The sequence below is a fragment of the Chrysochloris asiatica genome, unplaced genomic scaffold, assembly GCF_000296735.1.
Source record: "Chrysochloris asiatica unplaced genomic scaffold, ChrAsi1.0 scaffold00145, whole genome shotgun sequence".
NCBI lineage: Eukaryota > Metazoa > Chordata > Mammalia > Afrosoricida > Chrysochloridae > Chrysochloris > Chrysochloris asiatica.
The window spans coordinates 5,183,805-5,201,455 of record NW_006408663.1 but is presented as its reverse complement, the minus strand read 5'-3'; the positions used below and the strand labels follow the sequence as shown (position 1 = coordinate 5,201,455).

The following is a 17,651-nucleotide window of genomic DNA, read 5'->3' as shown; positions in this document are numbered from 1 at the left end:
CAAATATGGAATACTGCTACTATTCCCACTACACATGCTGGACACAAGACTGCGAGGATGAGACAAGGGTTTTTCAAGAAAGAATCTTTCTGTGAACTTGAAGAAGTTTAGATTAGAAGAAGTTGTGTTCGCTCCAATTCTTCCCTAAATAGTTTGTATTAGCCTCTGAAAGTTGAATCTATGACAGACAGGCCAGGCAATCCCATGTTTGCTTCTGCTTACTGAATTAAACTAAAGTGACATTGTTTTGCAATGAATACACAGCACAAATATTCTCTATGCATCGAGGACTAGATAACTGGTACATATTTGTTCCTTTCTCTATATGCATTTAGCTGTTACTACTGATTATTTCTATACCACATTTTTACCAACCTCAATTACATTTCAATGAAATTTAAAAAAAGAGTAACCATTGGCCAGATTATTTGATTATCACTTACAGATTAAAATATAGAGAAGACATAACAACAAAAAATTTCAATGCAAACCACCTTTGGTAAACTATCCACAAAATACTTCAAGACATTTATAAAAATTATATTTTATGACTATTTTTCTCTATATGAACTACATCAAAATGAAGCATTAGACACACAACACAAATGTTGACCTAACCAGAAGAATAATTCTAACTCTGTTGTTGTTGTTAAGTATAGTCGAGTCGATTCCAACTCGTAGCAATCCTGCACAGTAACTCCAAGGAGCAGATGGTGGGTTTGAACTGCCGACCTCACAGTTAGCAGTCCAGTGCTTATCCTACAGCACCACACCAGAACTCCAAATTCTATCTATAACCAAGCTATAAAATATGATCATAAAAATTGAAAGTACAATTTCAATCATCACTATCCTTTCTCTACCCTCCTTGGTAGCAGGTAAGTGACAAGACCTATTTATCAAGACCACTTGTTACTTAAAATAATAACTTTCCTGGGAAACATAGTAAACCCAACTTCTCAATATTCTTAGGCTAGACTAAAAGAAGGGAAAATTAATTCTACAAAGCAAAGATCCCTAGATTTCTGGCTTACATCAAATGTCAATTGCTTTCTACAGACAAAGCTGGAAAATAGCTCTTTCCAATAAAGAGAATGGAGTTCGGAGCTGGGCTGATCTGGATTCAAATCCCACTTTTACTACTGTATGGATATAAACCATGAGCAAATTACTGGACTTTTCTGAATCTCTATATTCTAAATGTTTAAAAGGTAATAATACATGCCTTATAGACTTTTTGCAAAGATCAAGTAAGACGATCAATATGAAGTAGTATCAAATTTATATTTCCTGTACATTAAGTAAATACACAGAAATTCTCTCTCAGTAGGTGGAGCATATGTGTGTACTGAATGAACACCCACTAGAGCTAGGCACTATGTTATAACCATATATGAGCTATCTGAAACAAGAAACTACATAAAAAGGAAGAACAGATAGCTGATATTGCCTAAATTACGCAAAACTCTTATTATACAGCTACTTACTACTCTCACAAAAAGACAGATTTTGATACTACTACAATCCCACCCTCAATGGGAGATTAAAAAACAAAAAACTCAATATTTTATATATTTTTTAAAAAACTTAGATACATAACTACAGAGCATAAGACAGTAATATGGCAAAATTTTAAATGTAAGTAAAAACAAATGAAATGTTTATACAACTTACAATCTTATTTTTTATGTGAAAATTGTATGTTGTTTTTAAGTCCCAGAAGAATCCGAAATATTTAAAGCCTAGACATAATCTATACTTACTTTCACTGCTTAATGACTGAATATCTGCTGTTATGTGAATATAAATATCTAGGTTGATTTAACATCGCAATGAAAATATACACACATATATGTTAAGACCAAGCAACTGTTTCCAGGTTTAGAAACAGATTTATAAATATTTTGGTCTTACCTGGTAAATAGACTGCTGTGCCTTCCACTGACTCTTCATTAATGCCAATCAGGAAATCGCTTTCATTAGAAGTTTCCAAAAGGGAAAATGATGGTGTTGCTAGCTCAGTACTTAACTCCGCAGTGTTTACTGCTGTCTGATTATTGGAATCAGGAATTCCCACCGACACTCGCTGTTCTGATGCTGGTATTATGGAATACTCCTCTCCAATAGCAGCTGCTTGTGTTTCAGGGTTGATTTCCAGAGAAGAAGGAACGGTGGGCTTCACAGAAGTTTGTGGGTCAAGCTCAGGCGCAACACCTGTCTCAACCCCATGAGTCACAGGGACAGAAGTGGAATGTGGCCACTGTGAAGCACCTTCTAACTTAATTTCACCTGCATCTGTGACAACAGTTTCAGGCATTCTAATACTGGGAAACTCTTGGACTGTTTCTCTAGAAAGTTGAATATTGGTTTTGTTTTTGGAGTCTTGGTGCAACTCAAATCTTTCTTCAGCAATTAATTCTGTGGAAGATGCTTCCATTTCTTCCAGTAGCTTAGGTTTGCTTTCATCTTCTGACAGTTCTAATTCTGTATTGGGATATAAGGATGGAGGCTCTGTTATGTGAAAGTATTTTTCAGGTGATGGTTTGAAAGTTGCTTTAGTGTTCTCATAAATTTCCTGGATGGAATCTTCTGATGCCATTTGAGATGCTCCCATGCCTGTAGATGGCAGAGTACTTGGCTCGGAAACGTCTGTGTGTTCAGAGGCTCCACTCTCTAAATGGATAGTAACTGGAGATGATGGTGTCTGAAAGGACAATTTTTCAAATGCTGAAACTGTTAATGTGGCGTCAGTATAACCTGGAGAGTTGGATCCTTCCACCACATTTGGTGCCTCTGTTAAACTCTGAGCCATAAGATTAATAGTATCAATACTTACATAGGATGTATGATCTATCAGTGTCTCCTCAGCTCCAGATGAGAATTCTGGCTGAAAAGAAGGGCCTACATATTTCTTTTCTTCATACTCCTCCTGGGTCCTTTCCAAATGGTCCAACGTTGATATTACTGCACTTTGGTCTGCAATAGCTTGACTATCAGACAAAGTGCTTGATTCAAAGATGTCATCCAAGGTTTTAGTTTCAAATTCAGGCTCTTCAATCTCTGGATTAACTGTAGCAGAAACACTAGGAATGGGCAGGGATGCTGTTGTAGAAAGCAAAATATCTAATTCTGTGGTAGGAACAGGGATCTCAGTTGTGAAGATAAAACCCATGTGATCTAATTGGCTTTTGTCTTCAAAAGTTACTGATTCATTATGTGTTGCCTGAGTGTAGCTAACTGGAGGAGTGTCACCAGAACCTTCCAGTTTTTCTTCAGTTAAAGAAAGGTTAACAGCTGCCCCATATTCCTCTTGAACTTGAGCACTTTTTTCATTACTGCCATGTGGTTCTGTCAGAACTTCTGGATCGGTCTCTGTTTGTAATCCAAGGATGTCCTCATATACAGGCTTAGTGTGATCAATATCTATGATTGTGTTTTTATCTGATGTTAGCTCAGGTAGAATTTCTAGGATGGTACTCTCTGTAATTGTCAATATTAAATCCTTGTCCTCTTTGTCCAAATCTATAATAATATTTTCTGTGGCTTTTCTTCTGTCAGGCTTTAAGGCAGAATCCTCCAATCTTCTGATACTATCTGGGAAGCTACCTGCAGTGCCTTCTGCAGACCTCTCGTACAATACTGTATTTGATGGTATGCTAGTTGGAACCGGAGAACTTTCATTCTGCTCTGAAGGAAGAGAAAACACTACTGAAATTGTTGGGGACCCATCAGCAGTAATAGCTTTAGCACTGGGAACCTCAGGATGTTTTTCCAGAGATCCGTTTGAAACAAATGTGCTTCCTTGCGTGGTTGCCTGAGTGGTTCCGGAAGTATGGACTAAATCAACAATACCTAACTCCCCAGATCCTTCCCCAGAATGTTCATAAAACAACTCAGATGCTTTGGGTGTGGATGTAACAAATCCTTTGGCCATTTCAAGATCATAGGTTCTACCCACTAACACAGAAGAGGTTGCTGTTTCTTCAGTTTCTACTGTTGAAGGGTTCTTATGAGAGACTTGTTCAGGTATAGTTTGTGTTCTACTGGTCTGAATTTCTTCTGCCCAACTGAGAGTCTGATTTTGAGGATGTTCAGTATCTGTGAAGAAGGTGAGAGGTACCACAGTGGGCCCTTTTGCTCTGGTATCACTTACAATTCCCATTAAGTTGGAGCTGGCTGTTGTTTGGCTACTTTGGGAGATGCTATCGGTTTTGGAGCTAAGTGTTCCAACTTCATTTGCTACATGTTCCATGCCTGTAGAGTCTTCTGTTTCATCACTTGAGACCCTTGTATCTAAACTTTCCCCTTGAGATGTCTGGGGATGTAATGTGGTAATGATTTGTTCCATTTCAGTAAAATCCACAGATACTCTAGCTAGAGTAGGTAAAACTTCTTCTCCTGATCCCAATCCAGAGAATAAGAGATCAGCATTTGACTCTTCAATGGTTGATCCCACATCTTTTGGACTGGCTTCAATACTTTCCCCCTCTTTGATTGATGCATCTGTAGCTACATTTTCAGATGGTACAGATTCAGTCACCAAAGCAGTAGCTAAGAAAAAATGTGATTTCTCAGTAGCTTCAGGGACAACAGTGTATGGTTCCAAGTCCTTTATATCTGGGTCTGGCATAGACATGTGTCCTATGGGAATGACTTCTTTCTTCATTTCACTGTTTTTACTGTCAGTTTTCTCTGTTGTTAATATAGAATAATCTGTGGTTAGGAATTTTATTTCAGTAGATGTTTGTGAATCAAAACTTGTTTGTTCTGGTGCAACAGAGCTTTGGGGAGATTCAAAAGATTTTTGTTCCTTAATCTTTTCCTCTGATGCGGTTTCATTTTCAATATCTTGTCTGATGGGGTTGACTTCCTCCCTGGACCATAATTTGGCTGGCTCCAAAGTTTGCGTAAAGTCCACTGAAACTGTGCTAGCAACCATTGCTTCCTCATTTCCTGTTCGAACTTCCACACCTTCAGCTTCTACGGTTGGTATAATGGTGAGTCTTTCAACAGCTTTGGTGATAGTTCCCATTTCTCCCAATCCTTGCTCAGTAAATGGAAAAATGGTACCAGAAACTTTTCCAATGGCACTAGGAAGCACTTGATCACCAGAACTGCTGATAGAGACCTGTTGCTCTCCAGAGCCCTCAGCTGAAGTGGTGAACTCTTCCCAAGGGAAAACTGAAGTGCTGACCATGGTGCTGCTAGGTTCTTTAGAGGCAGGCACATGACTGATGTGATCTGAAGTAGGTGCTGCAAAGGATGAGGTTTGAGCATCCATAAGTGCTGCGTCTCCCGAGCCTTCCATTAGTATAGTTTCTTCTTTTGTTGTGGGATGATATACCGTTGAGTATTCCCTAAATTCACCACTGAATTCTTCCTCCAAAGGAGAATCTGTAGGTAAGCCCCTTATTTCTGCCTCATGATTTGGCTCTCCTGGTAGCTCTGAAATCAAGTTTTCCTTGGGTGTTTGGCTTATAGTGTCAGTAACCTGTCTATCCATTATAGTACTCAAAATGAATCCTGTTGGCTTGGAAGGGAATGCATTTTCCCCATGGTAAGATACAGTACTCGTTGCTTCTTTATCAGACTCAAAATTAAATAAAAATGAAGAAATTGTAGTGGTTTCTGGATCAGCAACAGCATCTCCAGAGCCCTGATTGATAGAGAGAGAGACAGGGCTACCTGGGATAGTGGTCAGGCCTTTCTGAATCTCAACTTGACTACTACTGCTGCGTTCAGTGACATGTGCTAAATTTGCTTCTGTAAAGAGAAGAGTAAAATTTGTCTTTTCCCTTTCAGAGTCTGTGGATGTTGTCATGGGCAGAGTACTATCCCTCGAAGCAGATGCTGAATCACTAGATTTTGAATTCTCTAATTCAAAGGGCAAAATTAATTGATCCAATCTCTGTGTAGGTGTATGTTTCTCAACTGTAGGAGCTGTACCTGGAGTTTCCTCCTCCTCTTCTTTTCTCCTCTTTCCCTCAAGGGATGTACTGAAAAGCCATGCATCTGTTTCACGTACAAATTCAGTAGGCACTATTTCTGAAGAAGGATGTTCAGCAACAGAATAAATGGTGGTTACAGGAGCATCAAGAAGGCTATTTGTGATCATTATCTTGTTAGGATCTGAAGTATCTTGTGTATTTGTAGTATTTCTCTCTGATAAATCAGCTACCACAGTGAACATATTATTTCCTCCTTCTTCTTCTCCAGAGCCTTCTAGCATTGGAATTGAAGACGGAGTCCCTAAGAATTCTCCAACGTGTCCAGGAGTTACTTCTATCCAGCTTTCCATGCTAGACAATGGATTATCAGGCTGTGGATGTTGTTTTCCAGTAACTGATTCTTCATCTGAAACATTGGCTGACACAGAACTAGAAACTATGCTTGGGGTCAAAGTGATAGAAATACTTTTTTCGGCCTCCTTACCAAATGTTACTTCTGTAGTCCTCGAAAAGACTACTTTCTGAGATTCTTGCTCAATGGCAGCATCTCCTGAAGATTCTTCAGGAAACAGAAGTACTGATTCAGTATTTTTATGCATCAGATGATCAAGTTCAGAACTTCTTTCTGTGACTGAGTCTGCCCCCTCTGTAGATTCTCCCTCATGGAATTGGACTGTAGGGAAAATATCATGCTCACCACTTGAAAAGGGTTCTGGTGTTTCAGAGTAAGACTCAGACTTCCATGTCATTTCCAGTGATTCAGATTCTTTAGATTCATTTGGCTGCACTGCAGTAGACAATACGCTTTCAGCTATTACAAACTGATGACTACCAGTTTCACTGCTGTCTGAAAAATTCTGAGAAGGTGCAACACTCTCAAATTGGGCACTTCTAGCTTCTGCAGCTTCTTGGTCCTTGGGTACAGTGGTTACTAAATGCTTCCCATTTACGTACTGCACTGATGGGGTGGTTGTTTCATCAGTGGCATTTGGGCAATCTTCATCTTCTTCTTCATCTTCTCTACTTGTATATAAATCTATTTCCAATATCCCAGGTAAAATAGAAAATACAGCATGGTGTGGATCTGTTTCTTCACTACAAGGTTCTTCTTCTTTAGATTCTGAATCTATTGGATGACCAATTACACTCAAATCACTCATTCGACCTGAAAAAAACAAAGAGTTTTCACAATACTTAAATAGAAGATTTGGCAGTCTACTACAGAAGAAATTGCTAGCAAGGCTGACTACACTCACAAACCCAAAGGATTCAAATGTTTTCACGTTAGGGGCAGTCACCCTTCAACACATGGGTTTCAGTCTTCAAATGTGCTGTTACATTAACAACAGAAAAAATAAATAAATCCAATTTAAAGTTATAGAAACAGGTTATGAAAACTCTCCAACATGTTTAACAAAAGTAACAAAGTCCTTCAAATGAAATGAGGAATCACTAATACATTGTATTCTTCATGTGTGAACCCATCTTCATGTGTACTGAAAGCAAAAAGGTTAATTATGGTCATTTCACTGGATCAAACAGAGCAAGTTATTGATTATTGTCTCTGAATATAAGGGAATGCTTAGACACTGCTCTTCAATAAGAGAATGATGAGAGATTCTGGGTATTTGTCAAAACCTTTACTAGAGAATACTGTTTTTTGAAGAGTAATATTTGTGTTTACTAAGAGAGGTTGGTTATAGCCTTTTACAGTACACTGACAACCCCATGCACTTCAGCAGGGAGGTAGGAGATGCGGAGGACTCATAGCTTCAGCCACACCTCATACCCAAGAGAAGGAAGCTGGATGGGATAGTTTTGTGCAGGGAGAGCTCACTAAAAGAATCAGAAAGCATGAGTAAAGACCTTTATCCTTTGTGGAAGGTTATCTACATTAGGGCAACAGTAGTTCTTAATAGCATTTTCTCCAAGAGAAGTTCAGGAGACACATCTAAATATTCAAAGTAGCATACTTCAAATAACATATATCATCAGAACATTGCCTACATTTTAAACTGCCATAGAGCACCAACTATTAAGCCTATTGATTTTTCTTCCATCAAAAATACGCCAACAAAGTTTAACAAGGGCACTGAAAAGAAGGAAGATCTGGGGTCTCACCCTTATCACATATAGAAGAGGGTCAAGCAAGCACAGGACCACCAAATAACAAGGAGTAAAAAATGGCACTTATGTATGAAATGACCCATGGAGAAGACAAAGAGAAGTATGGAATAGTATTCCAAAATTAGTTTGCAGCTCAACCCCCATCCATGCTACATATTCTTAGGCTAAAACTGATGATTTTTCAGGAAGAGTCTCTGATGAATTATCTTCAGAGGACAAGGGTAGTTTTCGCCTGAATTTCTCCTGTTTAATAATCATATCCCTTCCATGTATAATAAATGTATATTAAATCAGAAAAGAAAAGAATACCCTATTTACAAGGACCCAGTCTGGTTTCTATTCTAGTGTATTCTGTGTCAATGTAAATAGAGAAGCTTATGGGTTATCAATACACATTCTACAGAAACTTCTTCTAGGATTTTAACTTTCAAAAACAAAATCCAAAAGCCTTTCTTTTTTTTTTTTTTTAATTTATATTACTCCTTTTTACACTAATAAAAACAAAGATAGTGTTTCTATATTCCACACCATATCCCCACTGAGTTATCCAAATAAAACACTATTTGTATAGAGCTTAGATGTCATTATTCTCACTATACGTCCTTCTTATTTGACTTTCATATATGATACCTCATTTCTTTTATCACAATTTCATTCTATCCCATACATTCAACCTTTTCAAGAGATTTTATAGGTATTTAAATGAATTTGAAATATTTCTGCCATACGACAAAGTTAGATTGATGCATAACTCTTAGTCATGTTGTTGTTAAGTGCTATTGAATCAGTTCTGACTCACAGCAAGCCTGTGTAGCATTTCTAAGGAGCAACTGGAGGGTTTGAACCACCAAACTCACCTTGCAGTTCAAACCCACCTTGCAGTCCAGTGCATTAGCCTGCAGTACTACATCAAGGCTCCCATGCATAACTCTAATGTACTATAACAGCATAAAATAAATCCAATTCATTTCTACCATGAATGTTGAAATTTTCACCAAGTTCAAGAAAATTGTTAAATCTATAAAATATAAATCAAAAGAATAATTTGGTCCAATATTACAGCATTGCAATTGATACTGTGATCTTAGAAAGAAAGAAAAAAGTCAAAAACCAAACCCATTGCCTCCAAGTCAAGAATTAAAACTCATGGATAACTGTGATCTTACAAAGAACAAAATAAAATCTTCAGAGAATTTCACCTTCTTTTAGTCCTTTTTCATCCTATTGGATGAAGAATGAAAACATTCTCATAAATCTGTGAGGATGTCATAGTATTTTAGAATATTTTATCATATCATATCAAAATATTTTAATGAAAGACAACTATTAGAAGCAGTATATTGCAATTTCTAACTTAAATGAGTATTACCATGTCAATCACACAATGTGCACATAGCAAAAGTGTGACTTTTCTGTAAACTCCCCCACATAGCTTGACTTCAGTCATCCTGGCTATTGAACAAAAATTAAATGCACTACCACAACCACACATGGTACCATAATCTTACAATCTTCCCAGACCCCACTGATTGCACAAAATTTACTAAATACACTTGCTTATCAACTCAAGACTTCCAAGTTTCTTCTCTCTCTCTCTCTCTCAAACTCTATTTCTCTTTCACATGCTTTTTCCAATAGGTAAGAGAATTGGCCTCACTAAACTCGTCCCTATTTTAAATGGAAATTTCTGAGTGTACATATTGCAAATGCACCTACCATTAACTTCCTTCCTCCACCCACTTTTCAATATCTGATCTAACTTGCTGTCAAAATCGAAGACAACTTAGCAACATTTCAGGCCCTTTCATTTTATACTTTTCACGCGGCCTTGAAGCCAGCAATGCTCAAAGAATTATTGGTACTTCACAAAAAAGTGATTAAGAATACATATATTCAAAAGTATTTATTTTAATAAGTATTAACATTTTCTGCTAAATGGAATTTCTTAAGCAAAGACACAACATGAGAGTTGAAACTATTATTTGCTTTTTCTGAAAGGAATAGGCTTACAATTAAGCTATGTTAACTAGTAGCATGGTTAATATCCACTATTTAAGTAAGCTATGTTAACTTCCAAATGGTTTCTTTCGCTGGATTTCTTAACATCCGTCTGGGGTGGGGGAAATGGTAATTACCTAAAGCTGTGAAGTTAAATTTTTCTACCAACAGATTGTCTACAGATCAAGCTACACTTTATTCTCTCAGTGTGGCTAGGCTTGTTCCAAGACTTTAAAAATGCCATAGGGTGGGGGAGGAGAGAATAAGAAATCTGTCTACTGTAGATAAAAGTATTCTTTCTGGTCACCCCACACTCCTGTCACAATCACCTCACAGTTCATCCACATCCTTTTCCACTTGCTTCTCTTTGTTTATTCAGCCTCTAAAATGACTTCCTCATCCCTCTTTCCTGTTACCACCCCCACAGACCACACAGATTATTAGACAGTTGCAAAGGCTACAATTATTGCAAATCAGATAAGTTTCCTTGCAGAGTGTGGTGAGGGCACACCTGTGCTATTGTGAAAGTAGATCCCTCAGTCCAAAATTATAATCTACTCTATATTGTACCAACAAGAACAACCAAATGGAGTACTTAATGGCCCACACTTTTAGATGAACAAGACCTTATAAAAGACTATTCTAAATTTAAAATTTTATTCTAAGGATAGTATCATTTTTATTTGGGTTTTAAGAGTCAAACCACGGAACTCTACACAGTATATGTATAATCTTGTCTACGTTTATATGAATGTATTTTAACAGCTTGACTTGAATATACTAGTAGCATGGTTAATAGGGTTTTTAATGGTATTTCACACAAAGCTTTATTACTAGCTGACCTCAAATTATCCACCAAGTATTTTTAAATACTTCAAGGCAGAGTTCTGTAGACATAGCACAAACCTTCCAGTCACCCTGTTAGCAGACACAAAACACAGTTGCTAAGATGCATAGCAGCTGGTTAAAGTTCACATTCTCTTCAGAGAACTTTACAATTTAAGAGCTTATAATTAAATATAAATGGATACCAATCTACTCAGCAGAGATATATTAGGATCACATTTCTTTATTAAAATAGATTTCATTTTGATGCATAACAAAAAGGATTCTGTTTCCTTATTTTAAAAATACAAAAGACTGCCATACCAAAGTGTTTGAGAATTCTTGAATTTAAATAGAAAAGGCTTGAATGTCTACAAGATGTTTAAGTTTTAGGACACATACCTATACACATAATAACCAGACAGAAAGCAATGCTTCCGTTTCAGTCACTATATTAGCTCTGCTAGTTCAAGTACGTTTGTTATACCACTCAAGCACACTTGCTTTGACTGACTGCCTTCTCGTGCTAAGCAAGGAGCTCAACAGTTCTCTCCTCATGAATTTTCTACTTACACGATATGTGTGTATAAGCAACATAAACATATCCGATGGCCTCACGTTTAAGAAACTGACATGTTACGGGGATGATAAATTAGCATCAGTTCTATTCCCAACATGACATAATCCTCAAATGCTCTAGGAGTGGAAAGGTAGTGTTTAGACACAGTCATCTGGTCTAAGTGCACCTGAAAAGATAGCATTGTATGTTGACTCTTTGTGCTTATAGAAAAGGCCCAAGGAACTTCATAACCTACAATTTGTAGAAAGTAAGGGCTTTCCTAGAGAGTAATTTGGGGGCCTTCATGCATTTCTGAACAATAAGGTAAAGGATTATATACAAGAGAGGCAGTCAGTTTATTTAGGTTTATAAATGTTTCCTTAAAAGACTAAAAGCAGAGCAAATCAACAAAAACCTTTTTTTTTTTAAATTTCTATCATGCAGATATTACTAGACAACCTAGCACTCAGTTACATATTTTGATCAGAATTAAGGAATTAAAAATAAAGGTTTGCTCCATGAACAACAGCATCCTTTCCCATGAAGCCAGAACTGGATGGTATGCAGCTACTATTACTGAACCTTTTGATGAAAAATTCAATAAAAGAATCCTGATTCAAACGGGAAATAACACAAAACAAGATTTCAAATTCTCATGGGCTCCAGACTTTCTGGAGCCATGTGGGCTAGATGAACCCCTAAAATTATTGCCCTGAGACATTTAAACTTAAACCAAAACTATCCCCTAAAGTGTTTTAAAACTAAACAATAGCTTAGCTTAATCAGTAAACAATGTCTGACTTGAGCATTATGCTCTTTTAAGAACTAGCTACATGGGATCAAAGTGACAATAGCAATTTAAAAGACGAGATAGGAAACTTATTGGATAATGAGTCTATGTTAATGGGGATGAACAACTCAGAAAAGAATGATAGTCTCACAATTAGAAAAAGTAATCAATATCACTAATTTGTACATGTAGAAATAGATTAATTGATGTATGGTTTGCTGTGTATATTTTCAACAAAAAAACAAAAGAAAAGTTTGTTTAAAACCTAAAGATTTAACTAAAGTGAAATATATGCCCCTACTAAGTAACTGTGTGTATGTGTGTATGTACACATATTTCCTTTTAAGGCCCTAAAATTATAGCTACCCAGCTAATACTTTATCAAACACTATTTTATCACATCACTCCTTGGTTCAAAATTTCAACAAGGTAGTCAAACACTTCAATTACATCTGTTGTTGTTGTTAGGTGCCATCGAGTCAGTACCAACTCATAACGACCCTATGCACAACAGAATGAAACACTTCAATTAAATGACATCACAGTTATCTCTTCTTTCAGGTCTCTGTTATCATCCTTTTCAATCAAAGTCCTTCAAGTCCATGCCTCTAACTCGGTATCTGTTGTTTGAGAATAACACTCTGTTCGTAGGTTAGAATGCCTCATAAATTTCCCTTTGAACATTACCTGTTGCAATCATGTTGGTTGCAACAGGATAGAGAACTGCCCCTCAACTTCAAGACCCTATCTCAGTATTTTCCCCATCAAATTTTTGTTCAAGAAGAAAACCATGCCCTCAACTTAGAATGACTCATAAATCTCCTTCCGAGCATTTTCCATTGCCACTGAGTTGATTCCAACTCATCGTGCCCCAATACGACAGGGGAGAACTACTTCCATAAAATTGCCAAGGTGCAATATTTAGAGTCCTATTGTGGTGCTGTGGGTTAATGCACTAGATTGCAAGGTCAGTTTGAACCGTAAGGTAAAACTATTTCAAGCTCAGTAGCTGCTCCTCAGAAACCCTATACAGGGTCGCTATGAGTAGGTACTGATTCGATGGCAGATGGCACCTACAAACATAACAACATTTACAGAAGCAGACTGTCACATTTTCTCCTGTGGCAAGGTGTCTACATTCAAATTGCCCCCTCTAGGTTAGCAGCAGAGTGCTTAATGACAAAACCTAAAGGCACTGCCATCAACTCGATTCTGACTCACAGCGAGTCTATGGGACCAAGTATAACTGTTTCATAGGGTTTCTAAGGCTATAAATCTTTAGGAGAGCAGACTGCCAAACCTTTTTCTTATGAAGTAATTGGTTGGTTAGAACTGCTGACCTTATGGTTAACAGCCCAAAGATTAACCCATATGCCACCAGGGCACCAGAAATATACAGTAGTAGACTTTTCCTTTTCTTTTTTTCAACTCAGAAAAAAAATTTTTCAGAAGCCTACCACATGCAGAATATGGTCAAAGCACCTAAACTACCCCGTTGTGAGAGACCAAGGTCCCTGGGTGGCACCCTTTGCACTCCACTACTAATCTTAAAAGTTGCCAGGAACACTGTTGTTGTTGTTAGGTGCCATCAAGTCGCTACCAACTCACAGCAACTGTATGCACAACAGAAGGAGACACTGCCTCGCCCTGCACCAACCTCACAATTGTTGCTATGTTTGAGCTCACTGCTGCTGCCACTGTGGCAATCCATCTGTTTTGGGGTCTTCCTCTTTTTCTCAAACTGTCTACTTTATCAAACATCCTTCTCCAAGGACTGGTCCTGCCTGATAATATGTCTGAAATATGAGAGACGAAGTCTGGCCATCCTGGCTTCCAAGGAACATTCTTGCTCTACTTTTTGCAACACAGACTGGTTTCTTCTTTTGGCAGTCCATGGTATTTTAAATATTCTGCTCCAACACCATAACACAAATGCATCAATTCTTCTATGGTCTTCCTCATTCACTGTCCAACTTTGACATTGCATATGAGGTTACTGAAAATACCATGGCTTGAGTTAGGCGCACCTTAGTCCTCAAACTGACATCTTTGCTCTTCAACACTTTAGAGCGGTCTTGTGCAACAGATTTGCCTAAAGCAATACGTTGTTTGATTTCTTGACTACTGCTTCCATGACTGTTGATGGGTTGATCTGAGCAAAATGAAGTCTTTAACAACCTCAATCTTTATTGTTGTTGTTTATTTGTCCTGTGGTGAGGATTTTTGTTTTCTATACATTGAGGTGCAACCCATACCAAAGGCTATGGTCTTTGATCTTCTTCAGTAAATGTTTTAAATCCTCTTCACTTTCAGCACGCAAGGTTGTATCATCTGCATATCACAGGTTGTTAATGAGTCTTCCTCCAATCCTGATGCCACGTTTTGTTTTTGTTTTTCCATATAATCCAGCTTCTCTAATTATTTGCTCCATATATGGATTGAATAAGTATAGTGAAAGAATACAACCCTGGCACATACCTTTCCTAATTTTAAATAATTTGGTGTTCCCTTGTTCTATTTGAACAACTGCCTTTTGGTCTATGTGCAGGTTCCTCATGAGCTAAATTAAGTGTTCCAGAATACTCTCATTATTCGCAATGTTGCCCGTAGCTTGTTATGATCTATACATTCAAAAGCCTTTGTATAGTTAATATAGCACAGTCACTAGAACCCAGTCATAATACTGTGTACTGATTTTACGTGTGCACAAAAAAGTTTGTGTATATCACAGTGATGCAAAACATCTAGGCAATTTTCATAGACATTTTGTTATTATGTGCCGTCAAATCAGTTCCAACTGGTGAATTTGAACCATTGACCTTGTGTTTAACAATTCAGTGCTTATCACACAACACCATACCAGCACTCCTTCATAGATATAGATGATGAAATAAGATTAAATACAATTAAAATGTCCTATTTGCCTGGCCACAAGGTCACTTTGACCACAAGGTCAATGGTTCAAATCCATCAGCCATTCCTCTCAAACCCAATATAGGACTGCTATGGATGGAACCGACTAGATGGCACTGAACAACATTAATATAATCAAGTAGTCCTGGTGTGGCATAGTAGGATAAGCACTGGACTGCAAGGTCAGCAGTTCAAACTCACCAGCTACTCCTTGGAAATCCTATACATGGTCACTGAGTCAGAACTAACTCAACGGCACTTAACAAAAACAACAAGTAATGTAGGCTATAAATTATGGAGAAACCTTTTTAGTATTGCTCTTATATTTCTAGCAAGCATTTCTTTTCCTCCATATAAGCAAATCACCCTTAACAGACGGTATATCTTCCTTTTTGCCAAGCAATGGGCATTATCCTTTTGACTGATACCCCAAAATTCTAGCATAGATGTTATCTCTAAAGATCATTTTTTAAAGAAAAGAAATCTGTTCTCAGTGGTCCACATGATTCTAGGGACAAATGAACATTTGACATTTTCTATTATTTCGGTTATGTGGTGAAAAATTCAAAGTACTTTAGTACAAATGGAAAATACATATATATATATTACAATTTTCACAAAAACATTCATCCTCACCCACTGCCAACTAGAGTCCCATTCTTGGAATGGTTCTATTAATTCAGTCTCTTAATAACCAGTTCTTCTTTCTGAATTTCACAAACTGGCTGCTGTGGTTTAATGTTGTGAATTTTGAAAACCGATAAAAGCAAGCAATGTCTCCTTAAATACATAAAATTCTCAGCATCTTCAGCTTTATCTCTTAAAACAAAACTTCAGGGAGCATTATTCCCCCTTCTTTTATTGCTATGACTCCTTTCTTTATCCATAACCAGCTATGTCCCTTACCCCAAAACATTCTAAACACTGTCTGGACATGTGAATATTTTTTATTCATTGCACAAATGAATGATCTGAGAGCTATTAGTAAAGAAGAAAGTAATCCCTGTGTAGAGAACTGGGGGGTTTCCTTGACAACAACAAAAAGACAGCAGAGAATGCACATGTATTCTATGAATAGGCAAAAAGAAGCTAGGCTCAGTACCTGGAGAGATTCACACACAAAAAATTTTTAAAGACCTTTTACTTTGGGGGAAAAAAAATTTAATGGGTGTCTATCAAAAAATCATAAGCTCACTTTTCACACTTGGAAAACACCAAACTAAAAGCTAATGGATTCCTAACATAGGTCTTATAGAATACTATGTTTAAATTGTAATAAAAGGACTGCCGCTGCTTCTGATTTGCACCCAAAATGGCATTGCTCTGGATAAACACAACCCATAGAGGATTAAAAGTTTAACAAGTGCTTGCAGTTAAGCAAATAATTGTATTTGGCTCCCTACAAGCAAAAACACCTTGAATTTTAAGATACTTCAACTTTTACCTATTTGGTACAAAATATTTTCCTACATTTAGATGTTCAGAATGAAATCCTTCATAAGGCAGAAAGGGGATTAATTTGCACTAAATATTTCCTAAGTGCCAGGCATTTGTGCTCAGTGCTTTTTACCCTAGAGGAGTATGAAATCTATGTCAAGGTAAGCTTACCACTGCCAGGTAAGCTCTTGATGAGACTCCCTTCATTTTCTTTAAGCAATCTGGTGAGTTTTTGATTTTTTTTTTCCCCTTAAATTTTTTTTCTATTTGGCAAACCTATAGGAGGTGACTTCAAAAAGTTCATGGAAAAATGTAATAAAATGACAATGGAATTTTTCCATAAACTTTTTTGAAGCCCTCTTCTACATATTCTACAGTATACTCCCATTTGTTTTAATGTTATAACAACTGAGGTTTATAAAGAATTAAAGAATTTATGTAAGACCAACCTGATCATGTGTAACAATATTAACAATGAACCCAGGTCTGTTGCCAAAGCCTATGCCCATTGTTACGGAACAAACTATCTAGCTACGTTCATTCAGGTGGAAAAGTATAGTAATTCAGAAAATTCCAGTTCTAGTCTAGTTCTAGTGTTGTTAAGTGTTGTCAAGTTGGTTCTGACTCATAGTGACGCTGTATACTGACCACCAACCTTGTGGCTCAAACTGGCCTTGAAGTCCAGCACATTATCTTGCAGTGCCAAACCAGAACTGTATTGTGCTTGTCCATGCTAAATTTTGACTACTGAGTAAGTAAGAATGTGAGTGTGTGTGAGACAGAGAGAGAAAAAAAAAAATCTACCTGGCTTTACAACCCTTGTGCTTTGGAGAAAGAATATGGGTCAAAATTCAGAATCATATATATATATATAGTTGTTGTTGTCAGGTGCCATCGAGTCGGAACCAACTCATAGTGACCCCATGCACCGCAGAACGAAAAAATGTCCGATCCTGGGCCAACCTCACTACCGCTACCACACTCGACGCCATCAATGATGCCACCTGACTGATCCATCTCGTTGGGGGTCTTCCTCTTTTTCTCTGACCCTCCA

The 17,651-nt window shown here is 37.3% G+C and overlaps 1 protein-coding gene across 4 annotated transcripts in view; it reads right to left on the bottom strand.

The window, feature by feature from the left end:
* VCAN (versican) overlaps positions 1–17,651 on the bottom strand; it is a 131,965-nt gene that overhangs the window by 44,897 nt on the left and 69,417 nt on the right. For 2 of the 4 annotated variants that reach the window (XM_006870597.1, XM_006870598.1), the window contains one exon: positions 1,915–7,113. The exons of the other annotated variants lie outside the window; for them this stretch is intronic. In XM_006870597.1, the coding sequence (XP_006870659.1) occupies positions 1,915–7,113 (5,199 nt within the window). The remainder of the gene's footprint in view (positions 1–1,914; positions 7,114–17,651) is intronic. 4 annotated transcript variants of the gene reach the window in all.